This window comes from Passer montanus, unplaced genomic scaffold (genome assembly GCF_014805655.1).
Source record: "Passer montanus isolate IOZ18808 unplaced genomic scaffold, ASM1480565v1 scaffold250, whole genome shotgun sequence".
Lineage (NCBI taxonomy): Eukaryota > Metazoa > Chordata > Aves > Passeriformes > Passeridae > Passer > Passer montanus.
The window spans coordinates 1-15,111 of record NW_024367150.1 but is presented as its reverse complement, the minus strand read 5'-3'; the positions used below and the strand labels follow the sequence as shown (position 1 = coordinate 15,111).

General features: G+C 61.6%; 2 protein-coding genes across 2 annotated transcripts; both read left to right on the top strand.

Moving 5' to 3' along the window:
- The first annotated feature begins 386 nt into the window (after positions 1–386).
- On the top strand, positions 387–2,819 carry LOC120503398 (acrosin-like). The gene is made up of 2 exons (XM_039711871.1): positions 387–437; positions 1,908–2,819. The coding sequence occupies exons 1-2, from the start codon at positions 387–389 to the stop codon at positions 2,271–2,273; spliced, it is 417 nt and encodes a 138-aa protein (XP_039567805.1). The 3' UTR covers positions 2,274–2,819.
- Positions 2,820–3,091: 272 nt separating this feature from the next.
- On the top strand, positions 3,092–11,678 carry ARSA (arylsulfatase A). The gene is made up of 8 exons (XM_039711870.1): positions 3,092–3,414; positions 4,602–4,856; positions 6,212–6,430; positions 7,328–7,497; positions 9,215–9,339; positions 10,288–10,415; positions 11,054–11,156; positions 11,240–11,678. The coding sequence occupies exons 1-8, from the start codon at positions 3,163–3,165 to the stop codon at positions 11,545–11,547; spliced, it is 1,560 nt and encodes a 519-aa protein (XP_039567804.1). The 5' UTR covers positions 3,092–3,162; the 3' UTR covers positions 11,548–11,678.
- Positions 11,679–15,111: the final 3,433 nt, after the last annotated feature.

Genomic DNA, 15,111 nt, shown 5'->3' with positions numbered 1-15,111 from the left:
TGGCTGAATGGGGTTTATCCCGTTAGGATGGGGTTTATCCCATTTGGATGGGTTTATCCCAGCTGGATGGGGTTATCCCGGCTGGATGAGTTTACCCCGGGATTTAGGGGAGTGGCTGGAGGAGTTATGCCCGGATTTAGGGGTGTGGCTGAATGGGGTTATCCCGGGATTTAGGGGTGCGGCTGGATGGGGTTTATCGCAGTTGGATGGGGTTATCCCGACTGGATGAGTTTATCCTGGGATTTAGGGGTGCAGCTGGATGGGGTTTATCCCGGTGGGATGGTGTTATCCCGGGATTTAGGGGTGCAGCTGAATGGGGTTATCCCGGGATTTAGGGTGCGGCGGGATGGGGTTTATCCCGGCGGGATGGGGTTTATCCCGGCGGGATGGTGTTATCCCGGGATTTAGGGCCCGAGCAGCCCCCGGGATTGTCCCGGGTGAGCTCCGTTCTGCATCCGCGGCGCTCCCGGGCCAGCTCCTGCCGCTCCCGGCGCGTCCCCGCATCCCCCCGCATCCCCCCGCAGACGGGGCGCAGATGGAGCGCAGCAGCCGCCGCCGTGGGAAGCGGCGTCGGGAACTGCCCGGGACGCTCCAGCTGGCGCCCGCGGGTGGCAGCGGCGGCGCGGGGACATCCCGGAGCCATCTGTCACCTGCGGGCCCCCGGAACCGCCCCAGCCCCGGAGCTTCCCTGGGGAGCGATCCCGGCTCTGCCCGGCCCCCGGGGGGAGCGGGGAGGGGTTTGGGATCAGAGCTGGGGTCGGGGAGCGGCCCCAAGGGACACAAATCTTTGGGATCGGGGAGCAGCAGTGACAGAGGAGCTGTCCTGGGGGGACACAAATATTTGGGATCAGAGCTGGAATCGGGGAGCAGCCTCAAAAGGACACAAATCTTTGGGATCGGGGAGCAGCCTCAAAAGGACACAAATCTTTGGGATCGGGGAGCAGCCTCAAAAGGACACAAATCTTTGGGATCGGGGAGCAGCCTCAAAAGGACACAAATCTTTGGGATCGGGGAGCAGCCTCAAAAGGACACAAATCTTTGGGATCAGAGCCGGGATTGGGGAGCAGTGGTGACAATGGAGCCATCCCTGGGATCAGAGCTGGGATTGGGGAGCAGCAGTGACAATGGAGCTGTCCATGAGGGGACACAAATCTTTGGGATCAAAGTTGGGATCGGGGAGCAGCAGTGACAATGGAACTGTCCTGGGGGGACACAAATCTTTGGGATCAGAGCTGGGATCGGGGAGCAGCAGTGACAGAGGAGCTGTCCCTTAGGGGACACAAATCTTTGGGATCGGGGAGCAGCAGTGACAGAGGAGCTGTCCTGGGGGGACACAAATCTTTGGGATCAAAGTTGGGATTGAGGAGCGGCCTCAAAGGAACACAAATCTTTGGGATCAGGGAGCAGCGGTGACAATGGAGCTGCCCTCAGGGCACACAAGTCCCCGGTGGCCCAGCCCCTCGTGGCCGCTCATCCCCTGCCTCCTGCTGGGATCGCGCCGTTCCCGGGGAGCCGCGACTGCCCCGTCCCCGCAGCGCCCGGGGCTGGCCGGGCACGGCGGGAGGTGGCACGGGAGGTGGCCCTGGTGGCCCCGCGCGGGCGCTGCCACCCCGAGCGTTCCAAGGTTCCGCCGCTCTGCCCCAAGCAGTGTCAGGGGTGTCCCCTCAGCAGGATCAGGGGTGTCCCCACAGGAAGGATGGGGATATCACCCAAGCAGAGTCTGGAATGTCCCCACAGCAGGATCAGGGATGTCCCCTCAGCAGGATCAGGGGTGTCCCCACAGGAAGGTCCCTGCAGCCCCCAGCCCCGAGCCTTGCCAGGGAATCCAGCCAGGAACGCGGCTCTGGAGGGGTCGGGATGGGCAGGGCCCGGCCTGGAGCAGCCCCTGACCCCTCTCTCTGTCGCAGGGGGACATCGGGGGTCCCCTGGTCTGCAAGGACAACACCGGTGACTACTTCTGGCTGGTGGGCCTGGCCAGCTGGGGCAAGGGCTGCGCCGGGGCCAAGCGGCCGGGGGTGTTCACCTCCACGCAGCACTTCCACACCTGGATCCAGGTGCAGATGGGACTGCTCCCTCCAGAAGCCGACTCTGCTCCACCCGAGCCCTTCCCGAGCCCGGAGGAAGAGCCCGAGGCAGACTTTGAGGACGAGGAGAATCCCAACCCGGATGACTCGGAGGATTACACGAAGATTTCATTCCAACAACAGATCCTGGGCAAATTCCTGAACCTGCTGCTGGAGCTGCTGCAGTTCCTGAAGGGAGAGAAAGCCTGAGCGGGGGGATGAGCTGATGCAGTTGTGGCAAGCATCCCCCGGCGGGGCCGTGGCTGGGGGCCAGCTCAGCCCCCGTGCCCAGGGCTGCTGTGCCCTGCCCACGCTGCCCCCGCGCCCGCCCCGCCGGGGAACACACTTTGTGCTTCAATTAGAGTTGTTCCAGTTCCCCCTCAGCCGCCGTGTCCGCCTCAGTCTCCTGGGAAAAACAGGGATGGGACAATCTGGGGGTCGGGCCTGGTTTGGGGGAGATGAGGGGGAGGAGGGAGGGGAGGGAGGATGGGCCTGAGCTGGGGAGAGGGAGAAACTTCTCCAGGCCAGGCTCCCCAGCTGTGCCATTCCCGGGGAAAGCCCTTGAGAGGGACAGCAGTGGGGACAGCTGGAGCTGCTGTGGGGCTGCTGGCAGTGCCAGCCTGAGCTGCTGCTGCTGCTGCCACCCAGGGTGTCCCCTCTGTCACCAGCTCGTGTCTCTGAGGCTGCCGGGAGCCATCCCATGCTCCTGCTGTAGGAGCAGGGCCCAGGCTCTGCTGCTGGGATCCCAGCAGTGGCACCAGAGGAACGGGCAGGGACAAATCCCAGAAATTCCCATGCACAGGAGGCAGAGCTGCCTGGGCAGCACCCAGCCCTGAACAGAGACCACAGCGCGGCGGCGCCTCCTCCCCGGTGCCATTCCCGAGCTGCCCAGAGGCCACCCCCGCTGTGCCACGTCCCTCCCTGTCACACCCACTCCCCTCTGTCACCCACCCCGTGCCTGGCGCCGCCACTCGCGACTACAACTCCCAGCACGCCCCGCGGCGGCGCGGCCGCCATGCGCCTCACGTGACCTGCCGGGGCACTGCCGGCACCGCCCGGGATATCCCGGGACAGACCGGGACAGCGCCGGGACAGCGCCATGGGGCCGCAGGGCCGCCGCCACGCCTGGCTGCTGCCGGTGCCGCTGCTGCTGCCGCTGCTGCTGCCGCCGCCCGTGCGCGCCGCCGCCGCCCGGCCCAACTTCGTGCTGGTGCTGGCGGACGATCTGGGCTTCGGGGACCTGGGCAGCTACGGGCACCCCTCGTCCGCCACGCCGCACCTGGACCGGCTGGCGGCCCGCGGGCTGCGCTTCACCGACTTCTACAGCAGCGCCGCCGTCTGCAGCCCGTGTGTCCCGGGATAAACGGGCCGGGTGGAGCTGGGGTGTCCTGGGATAAACAGGTGGAGGTGGAGGTGGGGTGTCCCGGGATAAACGGGAGGGAATGGTGCTGGGGTGTCCCGGGATAAACGGGCGGGGATGGAGATGGGTGTCCCGGGATAAACGGGAGGGAATGGTGCTGGGGTGTCCCGGGATAAGCGGGTGGGGATGGAGCTGGGGTGTCCCGGGATAAATGGGCAGGCTGGAGCTGGGTGTCCCGGGATAAACGGGTGGAGGTGGAGCTGGGTGTCCCGGGATAAACGGGCGGGACGGAGCTGGGGTGTCCCGGGATAAACGGGGAAACAAACTTGCCGTGTCCCGGGAGAGGCGGTGGGGATAAACCCGTGGTGTCGCGGGAGGGGTGGGGGACAAACCCTCCGTGTCCCGGGACAAAGGGGCGGTCGTGAATCTGCAGTATCCCGGGATAGATGGGTGGTGATGAACCCGCCGTGTCCCGGGATAAACCGGCAGTGATGAACCTGCGGTGTCCCGGGATAGAGGGAGGGACAAACCCCCCGTGTCCCGGGATACGTGGGTGGTGCTGCCCCCGCGGTGTCCCGGGGACAGACAGGGGGACAAACCCGCGGTGTCCCGGGATAAACGGGCGGTGATGAACCCTCCGTGTCCCGGGATAAAGGGGCGGTGATGACCCCGCGGTGTCCGGGACAGACAGTCAGCGCTGTCCCCCCGCTGTCCCCGCGGTATCCCGGGCTGTCCCCTCTGTCCCGCTGTCCCCCTGTCCCCGCTGTATCCCGAGCCGTGTCCGCGCAGGGCCGCGCTGTCCCCGCAGTGTCCCCTCGCTGTCCCCTCTCTGTCCCGCGCCATCCCGAGCCGTGTCCCCGCTGTCCCCTCGCTGTCCCCGCTGTCCCGGTGTGTCCCGCGCTATCCCGAGCCGTGTCCCCGCTAGGGAAAGCCATCCCGAGCCGTGTCCGCGCTGTCCCCGCTGTCCCGCGCTATCCCGAGCCGTGTCCCTGTCTGTCCCCTCGCTGTCCCCGCTGTCCCGGTGTGTCCCGCGCTATCCCGAGCCGTGTCCCCGCTGTCCCCGCGCTGTCCCCGCTGTCCCCGCTGTATCCCGAGCCGTGTCCCGCGCCATCCCGAGCCGTGTCCCCGCTGTCCCCGCTGTCCCCGCGCTGTCCGAGCCGTGTCCCCGCTGTCCCGAGCCGTGTCCGCGCAGGGCCGCGCTGCTGACGGGCCGCCTGCCCGTGCGCTCCGGGGTCTTCCCGGGCGTGTTCGCCCCCGACTCGCGGGGCGGGCTGCCGCTGGCCGAGCTCACCGTGGCCGAGCTGCTCCGGGAGCGCGGCTACGCCACGGCCATGGTGGGCAAGTGGCACCTGGGCGTGGGCAAGGACGGCGCCTTCCTGCCCACCCGCCAGGGCTTCGACCACTTCCTGGGGATTCCCTACTCGCACGACCAGGTGAGCCCGCTGCGGGGCTGCGCCGGGCCAGCGCGGGTCTGGCGCGGGTCTGGCGCGGGTAAAGCCCCCCGGGCTGCTGGGGTGGGTGGGGATGAGGCGGAGATGGAACAGAGGCGGGTAAATGAATTTTTAAATTTTTAATAGTGATAAATTTAATTTTTTAAGATATTTTTTAATTTATTTATTTTATTCTCCTTCAAATTTACATAAATATTAAATATTTGATTAGTAAAATCATATTAAATATTAAGTAGTAAATACTAAATATTAAACTAATTAAATGTTTATTTAATTAATTAATAAAATCTTGTAGAAAATATAAATAAATAATACATTCTCAATATTATTAAAACATATATAAGTTCCATAACGCATTACATATTCTATAATATATCTAATCGATATATATGTTATAGGCTATGAAATCCTATTAAAATATTATATTATCAATAAAATGTATTAAATAAGTAAATTTAATATTTAAATTTACTTATAAAATATTAAATAAGTAAATTTAATATTTAAATTTACTTATAAAATATTAAATAAGTAAATTTAATAATATAATATATAATAGATTTTTACATATGTAAGTATATTTTATATTATTAATATATATTATTATATATATACAGTTATATGTAAGTATACTCAGACATTCTTATATATAATATATGTAATATAGAATCAGTAAGTTTTAAATGTAATATTAAATAATATTTAATATTAAATATTATTTAATAAATAAAGCAGGGATTGATGGAAAGGATCTCCTCCATGGGTGCACCTGGGGCAGCACCAGAGCCCAGCCAGGGCTGCACCCAGGATGAACCCTAATGGTCCCAAGATGACCCCAAATGGTCCCAAAATGCACCCAAGATGACCCCAAATGCACCCAAGATGAACCCAAATGGTCCCAAAATGAACCCAAGATGACCCCAAATGGCCCCAAAATGCCCCCAAGATGACCCCAAATGGCCCCAAAATGCACGAGCGCTGCCGGGGTCTCTCCCTGGGCTCAGCTCTGCTCCATGTGCACATTGCAGTTCAGTGTCCAACCCCAGTGCAGCCCCTGCACTCCCATCCTTGTTTTTCTCTCTGCAGCCCACGGGGTTTGTGCTCCTGGGCTGGCATTGGGATCATTTGTCCTTGGTGCCCAGCTCAGCAGGAATTGTTTTGTGTCCCTGCTCTGTGCACAGAGCTCCCCATCCCATAATGTGAAGCTCAGTGTGGGAAATGAACTTGTAGATACTTTAGAAAAATAGAAAAAAAAAATTAAAATCTGAAAACTTTTAAAAAATTAAGTTAACGAGCCAAAAGCAGAGCCGGGGTGCCAAGGCCGCCGTGCTTTGCAGGGTCCCTGCCAGAACCTGACGTGCTTCCCGCCCGACACCAAGTGCTTCGGGACGTGTGACCAGGGCGTGGTGGCGGTGCCGCTGCTCTGGAACCAGAGCATCGTGCAGCAGCCCGTGGCCTTCCCCGAGCTGGGGCCGCGCTACGGCCGCTTCTGCCGCGAGTTCATCGCCCGCTGCGCCCGCCTGCGCCTGCCCTTCCTGCTCTACTACGCGTCCCACGTGCGGATGGGGAACGGGAACGGGAAATGGGGAATGGGGAATGGGGAACGGGGAATGGGGAACAAATGGGGAACGGGAAATGGGGAACGGGAAATGGGGAACGGGGAACGGGAAATGGGAAACGGGAAATGAGGTGGGGAGAGGGAGGGGAAAGGGAAAAGGGAAATGGGGAATGGGGAAGAGAAGGGAAGGGAAGGGGAAAAGGGAAGGGAAAGGAAAAGGGGAGGGAAAAAGGGAAGGGGAGGGAAAAGGGAAGGGGAGGGAGAAGGGAAGGGAAAAGGGAAAAGGGAAAAAAAAAGGGGGAAGGGAAACAGATGGGGAAGGGAAGGGAAAAGAAAAGAGAAAGGGAAGGGAAAAGGGGGAAGAGAAGTGAAAAAGGGAAGGGAAAGGAAAAGGGGAGGGAAAAAAGGAAGGGGAGGGGGAAGGGAAGGGAAAAGGAAAGGGAAAAGGGAAGAGGAGGGAAAGGGGGGGAGGGAAAAGGAAAAGAGAAAAGGGAAGGGAAACGGGGAAGGGAAAAGAGAAGGGAGAAGGGAAGGGGAAGGAAAAGGGACAAGGAGGGAGGAAAAAGGAAAAGGGACAGGAAAGGGAAAGGGAAGGGGAAGGGGAGGGAAAAGGGAAGGGAGCCCAAGTCCCATGGGGAGAACAGGGCAGCACCTCCCCTGCTGCCACCCCAAAATCTGCTCCTGGGTGACCTGGGCTTGCTATTCCCCATCCTATTGGGATGCTGCTTTTAGGCTGCTGCTTCCTGCAGCCTTCCCCTCTTCCCTGCCCCATCCCTGGGGCAAACCTCCCAGCCGGAGCTCCCCTCGGGGACAGCCCTCCCTGGGCTGGTGGCCTTTGTCACCCCGCGGGGCTGGCTGTCCCGCAGGGCTCGATCCCGTGCCCTCCCCCCGGCAGCACACGCACTACCCGCAGTTTGCCAGCCGGGACTTCGCGGGCCGGACGCGCCGGGGCCCCTTCGGGGACGCGCTGGCCGAGTTCGATCACTCGGTGGGGGAGCTGCTGCGGGCGCTGCGGGAGCACGGCCTGGAGAGCTCCACGCTGCTGCTCGTCACCTCCGACAACGGGTGAGCGCCTGGCACCACGGGCACGGCTGGCACTGCTGGCACTGCTGGCACAGCTGGCACCTCTGGCACGGCTGGCATTGCTGGCATTGCTGGCATGGCTGACATTGCTGGCACGGCTGGCACGGCTGGCACTGCTGGCACTGCTGGCACAGCTGGCACCGCTGGTACGGCTGGCACTGCTGGCACTGCTGGCAAGGCTGGCACGGGCACGGCTGGCACGGGCACGGCTGGCACAGGCATGGCTGGCACGGCTGGCACTGCTGGCACGGCTGGCACGGCTGGCACAGCTGACACGGGCACGGCTGGCACTGCTGGCATGGTTGGCATTGCTGGCACCACTGGCATGGCTGGCACTGCTGGGGCACGCGTGTGGCAGCGCCAGGTGTCACCCCTGGGTCCTGCTCATGGGGTGTGAGCTCGGTGTTCCGTGACAGAAACATCCCAGGGGTTGGGACATCAATGTGACACCCCCAAATGTCGCCTGGAGAGCTCCACGCTGCTGCTCGTCACCTCCGACAACGGGTGAGCGCCTGGCACCGCGGGCACGGCTGGCACGGCTGGCACAGCTGGCACCGCTGGTACGGCTGGCACTGCTGGCACTGCTGGCAAGGCTGGCACGGGCACGGCTGGCACGGGCACGGCTGGCACAGGCATGGCTGGCACGGCTGGCACTGCTGGCACGGCTGGCACGGCTGGCACAGCTGGCACCACTGGCACTGCTGGCACAGCTGGCACTGCTGGCACGGCTGGCACAGGCACGGCTGGCACAGCTGGCACTGCTGGCACAGCTGGCACCGCTGGCACGGCTGGCATTGCTGGCACTGCTGGCATTGCTGGCATGGCTGGCACGGGCATGGCTGGCACCGCTGACGTGGCTGGCACTGCTGGCATGGTTGGCATTGCTGGCACCACTGGCATTGCTGGCATGGCTGGCACTGCTGGGGCACGCGTGTGGCAGCGCCAGGTGTCACCCCCGGGTCCTGCTCATGGGGTATGAGCTCGGTGTTCCGTGACAGAAACTTCCCAGGGGTTGGGACATCAATGTGACACCCCCAAATGTCACCCTGGGGTTGGGACATCAATGTGCTACCCCCAAATGTCACCCAGGGGTTGTGCCAGGCGTGTGCCCCCCAGCTCACTCCATGTGGTGACACCACTGTGGGTGCCCCTCTCGGGTGTGTCACAGCCCTGGCTGCCCCCGAGGGTGGCAGAGTCCCTGTGGCACCGGGCCAGCCTTGTCCCCATGGTGCCAGCCTTGTCCCCGCTGTGCCAGCCTTGTCCCCGCGGTGCCAGCCTTGTCCCCATGGTGCCAGCCTTGTCCTGGCAGTGCCAGCCTTGTCCCCGCGGTGCCAGCCTTGTCCCCACGGTGCCAGCCTTGTCCCCCGGTGCCAGCCTTGTCCCAGCAGTGGCAGCCCTGTCCCAGCAGTGCCAGCCCTGTCCCAGCAGTGCCAGCCTTGTCCCCATGGTGCCAGCCTTGTCCCCGCTGTGCCAGCCTTGTCCTGGCAGTGCCAGCCTTGTCCTCCCAGGGCCAGCCTTGCCCCCCGGGGCCAGCCTTGTCCCCGCGGTGCCAGCCTTGTCCTCCCAGGGCCAGCCTTGCCCCCCGGGGCCAGCCTTGTCCTGGCAGTGCCAGCCTTGTCCCAGCGGTGCCAGCCTTGTCCCCCGGTGCCAGCCCTGTCCCGCCGGGCCTGGCCCGGGTGACAGCAGTCCTTGTCCCCAGCCCCTCCACGCTGCGCATGGCGCGCGGTGGCAGCGCCGGGCACCTCCGCTGTGGCAAGGGCACCACCTACGAGGGCGGCATGAGGGAGCCGGCCCTGGCGTACTGGCCGGGCACGATCGCGCCAGGTGAGCCGGGACAGACCCGGGACAGAGCGGGACAAAGTGGGACAGACCCAGGACAGACTGGGACAAACCGGGGACAAACTGGGACAAATCTGGGACAAACCTGGGAAAAACTGGGACCAATAACCAGGACAAAGTGGGAGAGACTGGGACAAAGTAGGACAAACCCAGGACAGACTGCGACAAACCGGGGACAAACTGGGACAAATCTGGGACAAACCTGGGAAAAACTGGGACCAAACCTGGGACAAACCGGGACAAACTGGGACCAAACTCAGGACAAACTGGGAACAAACCTGGGACAAACTGGGAAAAACCGGGACCAAACCTGGGACGAACTGGGAACAAACCTGAGAGAAACCAGGGACGAACTGGGAACAAACCTGGGACAAAGCGGGACAAACCAGTACAAACCTTGACAAACTGGGACAAACCCGGGACAAAACAGGACAAAGCAGGACAAACCCAGGACAAACTGGGACAAACCAGGAACAAACTGGGACAAACTTGGATCAAAATCAGGACAAACTGGGACAAACTGGGAACAAAACCAGGACAAAGTGAGACAAACTGGGACAAAGCGGGACAGACCAGGGACAAACTGGGAACAAACCAGGAACAAACCCAGGACAAACCCAGGACAAACTGGGAACAAACCCGGGACAAAGTGGGACAAACCAGTACAAACCCTGACAAACTGGGGACAAACCCGGAACAAAGCGGGCCAAAGCGGGCCAAGGCAGGCCAGCCGGTGCCGCTGCCTGGGACAAACCCAGGACAAAACAGGGACAAACCCAGGACAAACTGGGAACAAACCCGGAACAAAGGGGGACAAACCAGTACAAACCCTGACAAACTGGGAACAAACCGGGAACAAACCTGGGACAAACTGGGGACAAACCCGGGCCAAAGCAGGCCAAAGCAGGCCAGCCGGTGCCGCTGCCCGCGCAGGCGTGACGCACGAGCTGGCCAGCACGCTGGACGTCCTGCCCACGCTGGCCGCCCTGGCGGGCGCCGCGCTGCCCGCGCTGCCCCTGGACGGCTTCGACCTGAGCCCGCTGCTGCTCGGCACCGGCGCGGTGAGTGCTGCCGCGGGCACGGCGCTGCCGCTGCGTCAGGGCTGATGGCTGCGGCTGCCTTCATTCAGTTACATTGCAAGTAATAACAATAACAATAACAAGAATAATAATAATAATAATAATAATAATAATAGTAGTAGTATCTCAGATTTTGCATGCAAAAAAGCTGATTAATTGATTTTAAATCAATGATAAATAATAATTGAATAAATATAATATAATATAATCTATATTGTATTATATTGCATTATATGGAGGAACAGGAGCCGGTTCGGTACCGGTTCGGTGCCGGCTCGGTCCCGGTCCCATCCCGGCTCGGTCCCGGTCGGTCCCGGCTCGGTCCCGACTCGGTGCCGGTTCGGTGCCGGTTCGGTCCCGGCTCGGTGCCGGTTCGGTGTCGGTTCGGTGCCGGTCCCATCCCGGTTCGGTCCCGGTTCGGTGCCGGCCCCATCCCGGCTCGGGTACGGTTCGGTGCCGGCCCCATCCCGGCTCGGTCCCGGTCCCATCCCGGCTCGGTCCCGACTCGGTGCCGGTCCGGTCCCGGTCCCATCCCGGCTCGGTGCCGGTTCGGTCCCGGCTCGGTCCCGGTCCGGTCCCGGCCCGGTGCCGGTCGGAGCCGCGCTGACCCGTGTCCGCAGAGCCCCCGCCGGGCCGTGTTCTTCTTCCCGCCCGCCCCCGACCCGCAGCGCGGCCCGTTCGCCGTCCGCCTGGGCCGCTACAAGGCGCACTACTTCACCCAAGGTCAGCGCTGGCCTTTGGGGCGGTGCGGGGGCTTTGGGGTGCGCTCCGCGGGGGCGGTGCGAGCTCGGCCGGGCGCTCCCCAGGTTCCTTCCACAGCGACACGACCCCGGACCGGGCGTGCCACGGGCTGACCCCGCTCACCCCGCACCTGCCCCCGCTGCTCTTCGACCTGGAGGCGGACCCCGCGGAGAACTACGACCTGCTGCAGGGCCAGCCGGGCCCCGAGGCGCTGCAGGCGCTCAAGGACATCGCCGAGCAGAAGGAGCTGCTGCTGCAGCGCCTGCATTTCGGGGAGAGCCAGATCGGCAAGGGCCGCGACCCCTCGCTGCAGCCCTGCTGCAACCCCAGCTGCAGCCCCAAACCTTCCTGCTGCCGCTGCTCCCCGCAGTGACACCCCAAAGGTTCCTGGCCCCAAAAACCCAGCTCGGCCTCGGGGCTGCCCCACGGCTCGGGGACGCCTCGGACTCACGGGGAGCTGGGGTGGAATGGGGTCAGGGAGACCCCAAATGAGCATCCCGTGCTCCGTGTGGGATGTTCCAGGGGAGGACTAGGGCAGGATCCTGACCCCTTCCAGCATCCTGACCTGTTCCAGCATCCTGACCCATTCCAGCATCCTGATCCCTTCCAGGACCTGACCCGTTCCAGCACCCTGACCCGTTCCAGGACCTGACCTGTTCCAGCACCCTGACCCATTCCGGGATCCTGACCCCTTCCAGGATCCTGATCCCTTCCAGGATCCTGACCCCTTCCAGCATCCTGACCAGTTCCAGCATCCTGACCCGTTCCAGGGTCCTGACCCGTTCCAGGATCATTCTCCAGACACTCCAGCACTTCCCCAGAGCCAGGACAGCTCCTGGGAGCCGCGATCCCGCTGGAGCAGAGGGGATGTCCCAGATCCAGGGATCCCAGCTGGGACCGAGGGCACAGCAGGAGCATGGGATGGCTCCCGGCAGCCTCAGAGACACGAGCTGGTGACAGAGGGGACACCCTGGGTGGCAGCAGCAGCAGCAGCTCAGGCTGGCACTGCCAGCAGCCCCACAGCAGCTCCAGCTGTCCCCACTGCTGTCCCTCTCAAGGGCTTTTCCCGGGACTGGCACAGCTGAGGGGAGCCTGGCCTGGAGAAGTTTCTCCCTCTCCCCAGCTCAGGCCCATCCTCCCTCCCCTCCCTCCTCCCCCTCATCTCCCCCAAACCAGGCCCGACCCCCAGATTGTCCCATCCCTGTTTTTCCCAGGAGGCTGAACTGGGCTCACAATGTGGATAATGGGTGTGTGATTTTAGCCAGAGGAATAATTTTTTGGGAGTGGGGCACGTCCAGGCCCCAGGGCAGTGACACTGGCAGTGTCCCCTCTCACTTCCATGGACAAGGGCATCACTTCCAGGATAAAATGTGGTAAGGTGTTGCCACAGGATTTCCATGTAAATCACTGCTTTGTCTTACACCTTTTCTAATTAATATTGCTGCAAATAATTGTCTGATTCCTTATCTCATGGCTGTTTGCAGTAAATTGTTTTTAACCCCTCATCTTTGCCTTTTGTGGAAGGAGCATGGCGTCGTAGTTCTGGTGCTTCAGGACCTGCTTGATCTGGAACACCTCGGCCGCGGCGCCCGGCTGGGCCAGGTCTGTGGCCCCGACCACCACCTTCCACTTGAGGACATCCCTGGAGGCCATGGAATGACAGGGAGCAGTGACACAGCAGTGACACAGCAGTGACAGGGCTGGCACAGCCCAGCAGCTCCCGGCCCTCTGCTTCCCACAGCAGGGAATGGAGACAGCAATGGAGCAGCACATGGTGGTGCAGCCTGGGCACCTGGCCCTGCTGGGGGGACATCCCTGACATTGCTGAGGGGACAACCGTGACATTGCTGAGGGGACATCCCTGACATTGCTGAGGGGACAACCGTGACATTGCTGAGGGAACAACTGTGACATTGCTGAGGGGACAATCCTGACATTGCTGAGGGAACATCCCTAACCATGATGTGGGACATCCCTGACCCTGCCAAGGGGACATTCCTGCCGTGGGAACAACCCTGTCCCTGCTGTGGGGACACCTGTGACCCTGCTGTGGGGACACCGCTGATCCTTCTGTGGGGACACTCCTGTCCCTCCTGTGGGCACATCCCCGTCCCTGCTGCCCCTTACCCAGCCCCGATGAAGCAGCTGGCGGCCGTGAGGACCCAGCGGTGGCTGATCAGTGCCCCCGAGCACATGTGCCACGTGCCGTTGTCCCAGGTGACCTGGATGCTGGCGATGCCAGGCCAGGCCCCCGGGTTGACGTCGAGGGTCGGGCTCTTGGCAGAACGTGAGGATCCGTACTCAGGAATGGCCGAGGTCTCATTCAAAACCATGGGCCAGAGCCCGCAGGTGCCTCTGGAAGCACAAAGCCATCGGTGCCCTGCTCGGGGACAGCAGGGACAGGGACCCCGAGGGGCTCCTCTGTGCCCGGGCTGTGCCAGGGGAGCCCCCGAGTGTCCCCGAGCCCCCCGGGGCCACTGACCTGCAGGTGTCCCAGGTGGCCCCCGCGGGCCCGGCCAGGGCCAGCAGGACGAGCAGCCCCAGCAAAGCCATCGGTGCCAGCGCAGGTGGCAGAGCCAGAGCACAGCTGTCACCTCTGGTGGCACCCCGGCCCTGGCGCTGCCCGCGGTGCCAGCGGGCCGGGGTGATGTCACAGAGGGGCCGGTTCCATGTGCGGGCACGGTGCCCTCGGGTGGGGGAGGGCAGCACAGAGCTGTGACCCGGGCGTGGCTTGGGCTGAAGGGACCTTGGGGACCCCGCTGGGGCAGAGGGGATGTCCCAGATCCAGGGATCCCCGCTGGGACCGAGTGGGGCGAGTGAGGGGGCAGAGAGACGAGCTGGGGACAGAGGGACACCCTGGGTTGGCAGCAGCAGCAGCAGCTCAGGCTGGCACTGCCAGCAGCCCCACAGCAGCTCCAGCTGTCCCCACTGCTGTCCCTCTCAAGGACTTTTCCCGGGACTGGCACAGCTGAGGGGAGCCTGGCCTGGAGAAGTTTCTCCCTCTCCCCAGCTCCAGGCTGTGCTGGTTGGGGCAAAACCCACAGGAGGAATTCACCCCACACAAACCCCACACACCGTGCAGGGGGTTTGGAAGTCAGAGTTGGAATTTAAACTGAAGGATCCAATAAATTCACTGAATACAGAAAAATTGGCCATAAAGTACAAAGTCAGAGCACAACCTCACACCCCGTGGGTGGCACAGGCCGGACCAGCCGTGGTGACAGCATTGGTGAAGTGGCCCTGCTGGTCTGGTCCACCTCCAGACATCCAGTCGTGGTGGTTGTGTCCCCAGATCCCCAAACCTTGGCATGACATCCCCTAAAGTCCAGGCAGGAATGTCCAGCGGTTGTGATTGTGCCCCAAATTCCCAAACCTTGGGATGACATCCCCTGAAGTCCAGGCAGGAATGTCCAGCGGTTGTGATTGTGCCCCAAATTCCCAAACCTTGGGATGACATCCCCTGAAGTCCAGGCAGGAATGTCCAGCGGTTGTGATTGTGCCCCAAATTCCCAAACCTTGGGATGCCATCCCCTAAAGTCCAGGCAGGAATGTCCATGGTTGTGATTGTGTCCCCAGTCCCCAAACCTTGTGATAACATTCCTTAAAGTCCAGGCAGCAATGTCCAGTGGTGATGGCTCTGTCCCCAGTCCCCAAACCTTGAGGTGCCATCCCCTAAAGTCCAGGCAGGAATGTCCATGGTTGTGATTGTGTCCCAAATCCCCTAAAGCCCAGGCAGGAATGTCCAGCACCACCCCAGGACGAGGAGCTCAATGGGGCGATGGAGCCCCGTGAGTTTCAGGGAATTTCTGGGATCCCTGGAAGTTGTTCTGCTGGACCTTGAGTTCCTGCTGGCCCATGAGCACGGGTGGGAGTTTTGACCATCCCAGCCACCCTCAGAGCTCCTCAGAAGGTGCTGGAGAGCCAGGCTCATCCTCCC